Source organism: Osmerus mordax, chromosome 12 (genome assembly GCF_038355195.1).
Source record: "Osmerus mordax isolate fOsmMor3 chromosome 12, fOsmMor3.pri, whole genome shotgun sequence".
NCBI classification, from domain to species: domain Eukaryota; kingdom Metazoa; phylum Chordata; class Actinopteri; order Osmeriformes; family Osmeridae; genus Osmerus; species Osmerus mordax.
In genome coordinates, this window is record NC_090061.1 from 17,924,477 (window position 1) to 17,936,080 (window position 11,604).

The 11,604-nt window shown below is 42.5% G+C and overlaps 2 protein-coding genes across 3 annotated transcripts; one reads left to right on the top strand and one right to left on the bottom strand.

Annotated features, from left to right (window-relative positions):
- The first annotated feature begins 349 nt into the window (after window positions 1-349).
- Window positions 350-4,371, top strand: LOC136953908 (gap junction Cx32.2 protein-like). Of its 2 annotated transcripts, XM_067247377.1 has the most exons (3): window positions 350-654; window positions 1,594-1,891; window positions 2,047-4,371. In XM_067247377.1, the coding sequence occupies exon 3, from the start codon at window positions 2,080-2,082 to the stop codon at window positions 3,184-3,186; it is 1,107 nt and encodes a 368-aa protein (XP_067103478.1). In that variant the 5' UTR covers window positions 350-654; window positions 1,594-1,891; window positions 2,047-2,079; the 3' UTR covers window positions 3,187-4,371. The 2 variants fall into 2 exon arrangements, with proteins under 2 accessions (XP_067103478.1, XP_067103479.1); XM_067247378.1 differs by lacking the exon at window positions 1,594-1,891.
- A 2,063-nt stretch (window positions 4,372-6,434) lies between these two features.
- Window positions 6,435-7,932, bottom strand: LOC136954357 (vacuolar ATPase assembly integral membrane protein VMA21-like). Its single transcript, XM_067247969.1, has 3 exons — window positions 7,629-7,932; window positions 7,290-7,399; window positions 6,435-7,143 (listed from the first exon to the last, which is right to left on the bottom strand). The coding sequence occupies exons 1-3, from the start codon at window positions 7,688-7,690 to the stop codon at window positions 7,004-7,006; spliced, it is 312 nt and encodes a 103-aa protein (XP_067104070.1). The 5' UTR covers window positions 7,691-7,932; the 3' UTR covers window positions 6,435-7,003.
- Window positions 7,933-11,604: the final 3,672 nt, after the last annotated feature.

Here is an 11,604-nt window from a genome sequence, read left to right on the forward strand (position 1 = left end):
ACTTCATGTCTTACTGTAATAATTCCAACCCTAATCATTTAGCTACTGCCAGAGTTTTTGTATTCTGAGCCTGTCATTGGTGACTCCAGACACAAATTGCTGCTACTCTCCAAGAGGTGCCCTCTGCGATAGGAGAGATCCACCCCACCTATATTTAGCTCTGGAGCTACACTTGTGACAAGACCGCCTTGGTCGATTACCTTACTGGCCAACTGCCCTGTCACTCTCAGTAACAAGCAAGTCAGACAGCTCTAACAGTTTACATTAGAGTGTGCCAGTTGCCAAATTTAACCCCGGAGGGTAGGTGAAGTGGGCGGTAGGAGGGAGGGGAGCTGGACTTGGCCGTGAGTGTGTCTCATAGCCGCAGCAGCAACAGCAGGAGGTCAGGAGTGAACAGTCCAGGAGAAGACCTCAGGATAGCCCTAAACATACCCACATAGAAAGGGCACTGCACAACACAGTGCGGCCGTGTGGAACAGAGTTGTTGTGGCCTGCAGAGGTCCAGATTTCCTGTCCATTCAAGGGCATTGCTGCGGGCCGGAGAGCGAGCTAAAGAGGCCTGTGGCTGAGGCCTTCGAGGGAGGGGAGGAGGGGACCACATGGAGCCACAAAGACTTGATGAGCTTCGCTGCTGGAAATGTGTGAGCTGACAAGGTGGGTGGAATCGTTGTTTCTGATGCTTTTTGTAACTGTCGTCCGGTGTAGGGATCAAGGAGGCAGGTTGATCCAATGGTGAAACCGACGGAGTCTGGAAGTGAATTGGTGTAAGTTGGATACTCTAAGCAGTTGTTGTCATCAGGATTGTCATGTTGTTTATGCTGGTCTATTGGTTAATCTGAAGTTAGGTTTTTGTGATTGTTGGAATAGATTGGATTGTGGAAAAAAAATCTTTTTGTAGAGACACAAATGACTGACACAAAATTACTTTCTGTTGCTGGAGACTACTGCTGCAGTTGAAGGTAAAGAGTAAAAACAGATAAATATATTGTACATTCTATTGTGATGGACAAAACCTATTTGAATCGCTGAGATCACATACCTGGAGTAAATAGCAGTTTGTATTCAAATGAACCTGTGAACCTCCATCACACATACGTAAGCAAATGTCTGCACTTTAAAGTGCATTTTTTATTTATATCAACCTTTTATTCACTAAGCAGACATTTTTATCTAAAGCAACGGACTAACAGTGCATGTAGAAAGTACAGCAGTAGATCAAGGACCAGAAGTGCATTGTTCTAATAGTATTTCCATAGTTGGGTCAAGGAATGATTTGTATTTGCTATCCATTTTGGCAAAGTAAACACATCTCAGCTACCAGGCACAATGAACAATAAAGAATACTACAGTACATCAATAACATCTTCATTATAGTAGCTAGCTAATTTAATCAATGATAAACAAAAACAATTCAACAGTGCAATAATAATATCTTAATTTCTCAACTTCAGTCTTAAACGTCTCGACAAAAGAACATTCCTGCTGTTACTCCTTACAGTACACAAGTCAGGAGGAATATCTGTCAAAGGTGATGTGTTAGAGCAGTTTTAGCTCCTGTCATAACTGACGCATTTCTAATTCCTACTTGCACAGTGTCAGAACTGGATTCTATTCCACTCCCATGGATCACATTACCACAGCTCCTGGCAAAAGGGACACTAGCTTTACTATCAAGGACCGGAACCTGCCATGCTCCTGTCCGCACATCCCAAATATACATCACCCTAAAGTATAAATAACCCTGTCAGAGTCTGTGTGCAAGGGGTCACTACCTGACGAGGGCTAGGTTGACTCAGGGGTGTGGGGAAACAGTCGGTCGTTTATAGTCAGTGAAGTACACAGTCAACGGACATCAGACCTGCCTCCGAAGACCAGTATAATCAAAGCTTTTGTGAGTAAAATATAGTTCAGTTGTATACAGCATGCAGTACTTATTAGGTTCTGCATTAAATACTATCCCCAGGTATTATCTTCCAAATCCAAAGCTCGATCTTTAATTCTCTCCCCCCATACTCCTTCTCTTCTCCTTCCCCTCCTGTCTTCAAGCCCCAAGTGTAATCTATTACTACCGCTGCAGTCATGGGTGACTGGAACCTGCTGGGAAAGCTGCTGGAGAAGGCCCAGGAGCACTCCACGGTTGTGGGCAAGGTCTGGCTGACCGTCCTTTTCATCTTCCGCATCCTGGTCCTCAGCGCCGCAGCCGAGAAGGTCTGGGGTGACGAGCAGTCAGGCTTCACCTGCGACACCAAGCAGCCCGGTTGCGAGAACGTCTGCTACGACGTCACGTTCCCCATCTCGCACGTGCGCTTCTGGGTCCTGCAGATCATCTTCGTCTCAACGCCCAGTCTGATCTACCTGGGCCACATCCTCCACCTGGTGAGGATGGAGGAGAAGCAGAAGCAGAGGGAGAAAGAGCAGGCACAGAACAGTGAGAAGCAGCAGTTCATCGTGGAGGTTAAGAGCAGCAGGAAACCCTTCGTCAGGGATGACAAGGGCAGAGTCCGCCTGCAGGGGGAGCTTTTGCGCACCTACGTCTTCAACATCATCTTCAAGACGCTGTTCGAGGTTGGCTTCATTGTGGCGCAGTACCTTCTCTACGGCTTCCAGCTGAAGCCCCTTTACACCTGCGACCGCTCACCCTGTCCCAACACCGTGAACTGCTACATCTCACGCCCCACAGAGAAAACTATCTTCATCATCTTCATGTTAGGAGTGGCCAGCCTGTCCTTGTTCCTCAACCTCATCGAGATGTACCACCTGGGCTTCACCAAGTGTCGACAGGGCCTCCGGTACCACCGCAAGCAGGTCTCCTCTGAGTTTATCACTAAGGAGCCCAGCGAAACAGCCGTGCCTTTCGTGCCCAGCTACGACGACTACTTCCACAGTCACCACCACACGGTGCAGCCTGCTTACCCCCCGGTGCCCTCCTACAACCTCTCTCCCCTGTCAGAGGAGACAGACTCCGCCTACCAGCCGTACCACAGCAAGGCTGCCTACAAGCAGAACAAGGATAACCTGGCGGTGGAGAGAAGCAGCAGCAAGCCAGAGGATATGGATCTGAAAGGGAAGAAGGGGGGTGCAGGGAGTGTGGGGGGATCAGCTCCTGGGTCACCCAGCATGGTCAAGTCCAACCGTCAAGCCAAACACAGCAACAACAAGACCAGAATAGATGATCTGAAGATCTGAGAAGGCTGATGGTCTAGGGTTGCTGTCGAGGGGTCTAGTGTTGCCTCTTAAGCATTCTGGGGTGTCAAACCACAAGCACCCCCCCCCTCCACACACACACACACACACACTGGAAATGGTAGAGCTTTGACTCATTCAGTCTCCAATGGGAGTGACAGCTGTCACTATAATGTTGAATGCTAAAATGCTATCTGTGGCAGCCAATAGGGTTTTGCGAGGACAATTCCTTTGGGTTTGACGTCTTGGATCTTTGACGTCTTAAATCTTCCTCTATTTTTATTGGAACTGAACTTTTGAAAGTATAAGTGGAATGTACTGTACTGTTTTTGTATTTATTCACATTTTTGATTAAGGTATATGATGATATTTATTCCATCAGATAGAACTTCATGGTCGGAGAACACAGATTTTCAAGCTCAGATGTTCTTTGTTACTCCATATCAACACAGACTTTACACTTTATGAGTTACATACAAAAGATGTCTGTAAAATATTGGTTTGAACATGTATTATCTTCATTAGATACAATTCTGTGGTACATTTCTGTTACTTTTTTAACATGGCATATTTTAAACCTCCTAGCCTATTTACACATCAGCAGATCCATCTGTTAAAACATCATGCAGAACATTCGCATTAATACATTTCTCAGCTAACAACAGAAAGGTAAAACATGCCTAAAAAGTTATTATAGGTGAAGTATTTCTTTCTAGTTTTGTGTCTTTCCTTGCTGTCTTAATGTGTAAAAACCAGATATCCCAAAAATAACTTCCAGAACTATTTTGGGGTCACCTATTTGGTTGCATGCACCCCATTATTGCTCCACATTCACACATTGTGTGTCTCACAAATATGGTCTGGGAATCTGAAGGAATCTGCCATGGCAGTATATTTGAATTTGAATCGCTCTGGATAAGAGTGTCTGCTAAAATGACTAAATGTTTGAAAACAAAATTATTCATAAAGTTTCACAACTGAATCCAGACAAGACATTCTGAGAACCCTTGTACTCCATAACAATTTGACAGCAACATCCCTTTCAGGTGTCAGGGCACTCTGACTGAGTCAGTACTGTATGTTCACAGTTAAGGCATGTAAAGGAATATGGTCCATCACTGTTGGTTAACATGTCACTTTGTTAACAACAAGACTGCTGTGCTTGAACAGAAATAAACATGTTATGTACATCGCTGCCAGACTCTATTTCACATGCCAGTCCTTTTACGCAACAGTACCAGGAAGTGAGGAACGCCGGAGGAAGGGTAAGGTAAGTGGGCAGGCCTTGAGGTTGAGAGGAATGTTTAGATGCCACATTTGATCTTGTGTTATTGTATTTTGTGACAGAATCACAAGTGAAAAGCTGGAACATTTCACTTATTATTTTATAAAACTGAGCTGAAACTTACTTTGTTATCCCATTTATTTGTCTCTGGCCCACAGCAGGTGTCTGGTCCAGTGAGGACACACAAGTGACAGCAGTTTGGAAGAAAGCATGCCCTCTGGTGGTGGCACAAAGTATAACATCCTCACACATCACCAGTGGTGCAGATATACACCGCGTTCCAAATTAATATGCAAATTGGATTTAAGTGTCATAAACATGTATTTTTTCAATTAAACTCATGTATGGTATTGTATCTCAGTGCTCTTTGGATCACTGAAATCAATCTCAGACACCTGTGATAATTAGTTTGCCAGGTGAGCCCAATTAAAGGAAAACTACTTAAGATGGACGTTCCACATTAATAAGCAGTCCACAGATTTCAAGCAATATGGGAAAGATAAAGGATCTCTCTGCTGACGAAAAGTGTCAAATAGTGCAATGCCTTGGACAAGGTATGAAAACATTAGATATTTCACAAAAATGTAAGCGTGATCATCATACTGTGAAGAAATTTGTGGCTGATTCAGAGCACAGATGTGTTTGTGCAGATAAAGGCATAAGGAGGAAGGTTTCTGTTAGACAAATTCATCGGATTAAGAGAGCAGCGGCTAAAATGCCATTACAAAGCAGCAAACAGGTGTTTGAAGGTGCTGGTGCCTCTGGAGTCCCGCGAACCTCAAGGTGTAGGATCCTCCAGAGGCTTGCAGTTGTGTATAAACCTACTATTCGGCCACCCCTAACCAATGCTCACAAGCAGACTGGGCAGACTGGGCTCACTGCTCTGCAATGGGCCCAGAAATACATGAAGACTAATTTTCAAACAGTCTTGTTTACTGATGAGTGCTGTCACTGTGCAACCCTGAATGGAGTAGTGGATGGTTGGTGAATTGCCACCATGTCCCAACAAGGCTGCGACGTTAGCAAGGAGGTGGCAGAGTTATGTTTTGGGCCGGAATTATGGGGAGAGAGCTGGTAGGCCCCTTTAGGATCCCTGAAGGTGTGCAAAATACCTCGGCAAAGTATATATATTTTCTGACTGACCACTTTCTTCCATGGTACAAAAAGAAGAACCCTGCCTTCCGTAGCAAAATCATCTTCATGCATGACAATGCACCATGTAATGCTGCAAAGAATACCTCTATTCTGCTGCTATGGGCATAAAAGGAGAGAAACTCATGGCAGTTCGCATCAAAACAGCAGCTCTGGGAAGCTATTCTGACATTGTGCAAAGTCATTCAAGCAGAAACTCTCCAAAAACTCACAAGTTCAATGGATGCAAGAATTGTGAAGGTGATATCAAAGAAGGGGTCCTATGTTAACAAGTAACTTGCCCTGTTAAGATGTTTTTGATTGAAATAGATTTTGATTGAAGTAAATATGACCTAATGCTGCAAATTCAAGTTCTTTACAACCTATAAAATGTTTTGAAACTCTGTTGTGCATAATAATTTGGAACAGTGCATTTGGAGTTATTAAAAAAAAAAAATACTGTTATCATTGGGAGGTTTGTTCAATAAAATTCAAATTATACCCTAACGGTTGATGACTTGGAAATTATACTGACGGTCATTTGAATCGACTATTTAGGAAAATCAGAGAAAGATATAATTTGCATAATTTGGAATGCAGTGTAAAGCTGATCCTATCCTGTTCCCAGCCTGTCCAGTGTTTGATGTTTCTGGGGTGAGGTTGTGTGACTGATAAATCATAACATTAAAAAGATCAGTAATGATTTACTCTGTATTGTGTTCCAGCCAACCTATGCTAAATGCCCTTTAGTTCTGTTCACTGCAACATTTTGTCATATTTGAATGAAAGAGAGGAAAAGCAAGCAACAATTTGAAATACTAATATTTTTCTCTTTATTATTTGGTAAAGTAAGACATTTTAGTTTTTTCTAGAAAAACAAATATCCACAGGGAATCACAATGAGAAAAAAACAGCAGGAGTATCTTAATAATGCTACAGTTCTAATACTCGACTTACGGGTCATGACGGAATACCAAGTCACATAAATAACATTTACAGAGACAGAATAATCATATCACTACCGTATTAACGTGTTGTAAACAAAAAAACAAACAAAGGGGTTTCCCATTTAACCACCACTGTAGCTAAACAGTGTATCAATCTACACCTTTCAATTACAGGGTGTACGTGAGGTCACAGCCTTTACTAGAGAGCAGCAAAGAGACACAAAGGTGTCACCGTTAAATAGAAAACTGGTAAACCGTTTTTCTACAAGAAGCATGGACTTCCTGTCAACACTGGAGAAACAACCGAGGCTGGACTCCCAGAGAGAAGGGCCCTTCAGGACAGATGGTCCTAGGTTTGGGCTGGGGAGCTGTGGTGAGGACGGGGGGCAGGGGTTTGACTGCCCCCTGCTCTAACTTATGGTCTGGTGGTCGGGGTTGGGGTGTAGCAGGCTCCAGGTTAGTCATGTTTGCCTTTGCTCTTGGGAGGTCCTTCATTCCAGGCTACATACACAAACAGAGCCAGGACTACGTGCACAGCAAGCACAGCAACAATGGCAGCATAGAAGTAGCTGTCTGAATTGGACATCTTCATTGTACCTAGAGGTATTGAACAGACACTCAGTCAATGACTTATTGTTTTTGAAAATTAGACAAAGAAATACTTGACTGTAGATTGCAGGCAATATGCACACTGCACTTATAAAGGCATTTTCAAAATGATGCTAGTCTGGAAGGGTCACTACCTTCAAATATATAAGCCTTTGATGCGAAGTATAAGCCAATGGGCACAGTGACCATCAGGACGGTGAAGAAGAGGAGAGTTTTGAGGGCAGACGCCAGGGAACTCTCATTACTGGGGGTGAACGTGAAAGACATGAGAAAATGGCATTTAAAAACGTACTTAAAATCTTTAATTATAATGTTCTAAATAATGGACTATGATTGCACAAACCAAATATAAGCAAATCAGACAACTCAATGTTAATTCTATTTTCTATAAGTAAAGATACAAAAGCACTTGTAAGGAGCTGGAACACCTGCGTTTGTCAACAGATTATCCCGTTATCTGATGGGTTTCTTACCCTCTGAAATCCGGCGCTGCACAAGAGGTGCTGCTATGCGATGTTTTGGCCAAACCGTCCATGGCAAAGATCAATAACTCCAATAAAAGCTGGTTATCTCTTTACTATGAATGAGACGGTTCTTCATAGAACTCAAAATGCAACTTCCGCATTTGATCATGGGTTGATCACATGACTCTTCTTCTCTTTGATTAGGTAACAGCAGTGACACATAGTGGCTTGGAGCAAAGAGCTTAGAATACCAAGTGGGGACACTAAAGGCCCATTCGCACCAAGGACGATAAGAAATGTTATGTTCCATCCATTTGCCTTTAGCAAGTCACTGTATTTCCAAGCCCTGCTAGTGTAAGTGAGACGACTTAATTCCTCTTTCAAGTAATAAGCCCACCGTTCAAGTATTGAGCATTAAATTAGCTGCACGGTCTGTGATCTTGGGACGAAGCCACTTTTTGTGTTTTGCTAATGCAGAATTCGGTAAATAAAATCTGTAAAATAGACGTAATGAGTGGCACATATCGTGAAGTAACATTTAATTTAGTTTGAGTTTTAACTTGACCAGTGTGGTTTGTCCGGGACAAGTGGACAATCCTTACTGTAATGTCGAGCCCTGAATTGTTTAGTGTATTGTATAAACATTACAAACATTTAATTTACTAGTTAATGTTTTTTAGCAATTACATCCAATGTCCAGCTTCTTGGAATTTGTATAAGATCTTCTAGAAGATGATGGCGCAACTACAGATTCATCGCGAGGCATTTTTAATATTTAAATATTTACTATTTACTTTAAACACGAGGGAATGTGAATACAAAGTGACTGCTGCTAGGTTCAGTCTGCAGTATTTATAGGCTACAGAGAAATGTAAATTAAACATTATCGAAGAGTTGAGGCGTAAGGGTTGCCACCCGTCCCTTAAAATACGGAATCGTCCAGTATTTGAGAATGAAATAGCGCGTCCCGTTTTGAATCAATACGGGACGGGTTTTGTCCCGTATTTTCTTCAATGCAGCATCCCATGCAAATCATCCCACCCGAATTCTGTGAAGACTCGTTCTATTCTGACCCTGATTTGGTAATACTCGCTGTCATTGTTGGTTTGTTCGTTTTTTTTTCAGGTTCACGGCCAATCAGAGTCAGAGGAGGGCGGGTCTCTTGGCTGAGAGTCGATTTGAAAGAATGGCGGAGGCAGCTCCAGATACCCCCCGCGTTATAAGAAGTACACTTATAAAAGGAAGTAGGCTTGATATGCTTCAATACTGCACACTACTACTTCTGGTCCACTGATGTTAAAAGCCTTTTTTTTGTGGTCTCACTGTCAAACTTTGTTGGCCTATGTTTATTATCGTAGCTGGGTATTCAGCTATAACGATATGACCACTTGAGTTGTGAGAAGGTGGCAACCCTAGGCGTATAAGCGAGGCTCACAAACTTCTTAAGCCAACACTAGCTAATTTCACGGCAGCCTGGAAATGGCAGAGCGAGTGAAACAATGTCTGTATTAATTGGTTCCGCCTTTAGTTAGGCTACACGGGCGGTGCAATTATCCCTTTCACGCACATGGCTAAAATTCGAATGCGATTTTGTAAAATCGATTGAATAGGGTTATAAGAGTGTTATAACCCCCTAAAGTGTTTCTGTTTTGTTCTAAAACCGGGCTATAAGCCGCTTCGAAATATAAGCCGCACAACCACAAGAAAAATGTCCTTAAATAAGCAGCTTCTCCTGTCTCAATAATTATTTTACTGTTACTTTACTGATTCTAGAAGTTGAGTGTTCTCAACTTCTAGAATGCATGTAATTCAACATTAATGTTTAATTACATGCAAAACAAAGTGAAGCTTTTTCCAAAAAGCTAGGTTAATCAATTCCCAATTGTTTAACAAAATAGAAGCATATAGCTTAGTAGAGGACTGCGTAGTCTCCTTCAAAATCAAAGTCCTTTTGGACTGATCAATGTCTGTTATGTTCCTCTAACTAGACAATGGCAACTTATCGGTTGCTTGGTTGATTTACTCAACCCAAATGGCCAACACTACTATAATACACCTTTTCGAAGCGTGTATGGTACCAATATAAGTAGTATTTATGACTCGTTAAAAGGTTCTTATGCCTTCTCTTGGAAGCGCTGCCTTGTAGATTTTACAAAATGAAATGAGACGGGTCGCAGTGTCACTGCGCACGCGCGTACCTCCGCTCAAGTCTAGCTTTTCCTAAGCTAGTTAGTTACAACACAAACAGCCAATTGTTTATGACAAAGCCAATTCACTCAGTACACAGCACGGTATTCAAACAGTGTTTAAACCCGTAGCTATCTGGGGGAATAGTTAAATACAACGGAACGTTAATTTAACCAAAAGGGTGGGAGGGTGGGTTTCAGACGGAAAATGTATCTCCGTTATAGATCGCTCATTTCAATCTGTTTCAAAGCCTCGCATGGGGCTCCAATATGTAGCGGGGTTTGCTCGTTTAAGATGAGCAATACTTAATTTATAATAAAGTATGTAGTTCTTAAGGGCACCACCTCTTATTGTTAAAGGGACAAAGGAAACCTTATTGAATAATATTGAATAATAGCCTTCGTAATAATCAGTCTAATCTTAAGTAGTGAATTTCTATGAAAGTAGAGCAGATCAGATAACGTGAGTGATACGCGAATATTATACACAATGATTTATTTAGGAGAATGTAATTATAATGAACAAATACCAGATAAGTTATGGGTTAGTCAGAGTAGTACAGTGGCTGTATGCAAATGAGGGCAAGCAACACAATGGCTGTGTAGAGCGCGTGTGAAGGGGGGAGAGAGAGAGAGAGTGGGAGAGAGGTAGAGAGTGTTTTGTTTGTATCGTGGGTTCTTCAATAAACAAACAACGACTTGAAGAGAAGGTTCTTTATATATCAGAATATATCATGTCTAGTATGCAACGGGCTTACAACATGAAAACATGCGACTTCGTGAGTTAACCTCTAGTAACGCTCTGCGCATGCGCCATCTAGCTGATGGTCATAGGCTTAACTGAACATAGCCAAATCATTAAATGTTCATATCATTACATCTCCCTTTCTTAACATAAAAGTATACTTTACTCAAGACAGCACTCATAACTTAACTACTAAACAAGGATTATCTAAATCTGTTCAATCAGTCTCTCAGGTGGCTTCACATCCCTAGAGGGTCTTGTAACAGGTGGTTCCTGTACAGGAACTGGTGCTTCAGCTGGTGGCTTCTCTGCGTGTTGAGGTTGATCAGCAGCATCATCAGTCCTCTGATCTGCTTTAGCTGGTGCCATGATATCTCGGCGATTCCTTCTTAGCACAGCGCCATTTTCTGTCTGTATGTTGTACGACCTTGGTTGAATTTCATTGAGGATCGTGGCTTTCTGTGTCCATGTATTACTTTTGTCTTTCAGCCTGACATGGTCACCAGTGTGCAGCTCAGGTACGTTCTGTGTTCCTCTGTCGTAATAGAACTTCTGCTTCGCCTTTTGTTGTTCCTTGAACCTCTTTACCTTCTCCCCCTCCTTCGATTTCAGCAGACTTTCTTGAATGGGCAGGTTTGATCTCAGCCTACGTCCCATGAGGAGGTGCGCTGGTGACATACCACACTCAAGTGGTGTTGTGCGGTATACCAGCAAGCTCTGGTAAAAGTCTGTCCCATCATCCTTAGCTTTGTACAGCAGTCTCTTCACCGTCTGAACATATTTATCCACTAAGCCATTAGACTGTGGGTAGTGAGGACTCGATGTTGTGTGCACAAAATTACATTCTTCCACAAAGCGTCTAAAGCTTGCATTGGAAAACTGTGGTCCATTGTCCGTAAACACTTCACTCGGCACGCCATGTCTGGAAAACACTGCCAAACACTTCATGGCTGTTATCACGGCCTCTGCTGTCGTGAAGCTCAGTCTACATACCTCTGGATATAGCGAATAGTAATCAGTCACTACAACATAGTCTTTCCCAGCACAAACAAAA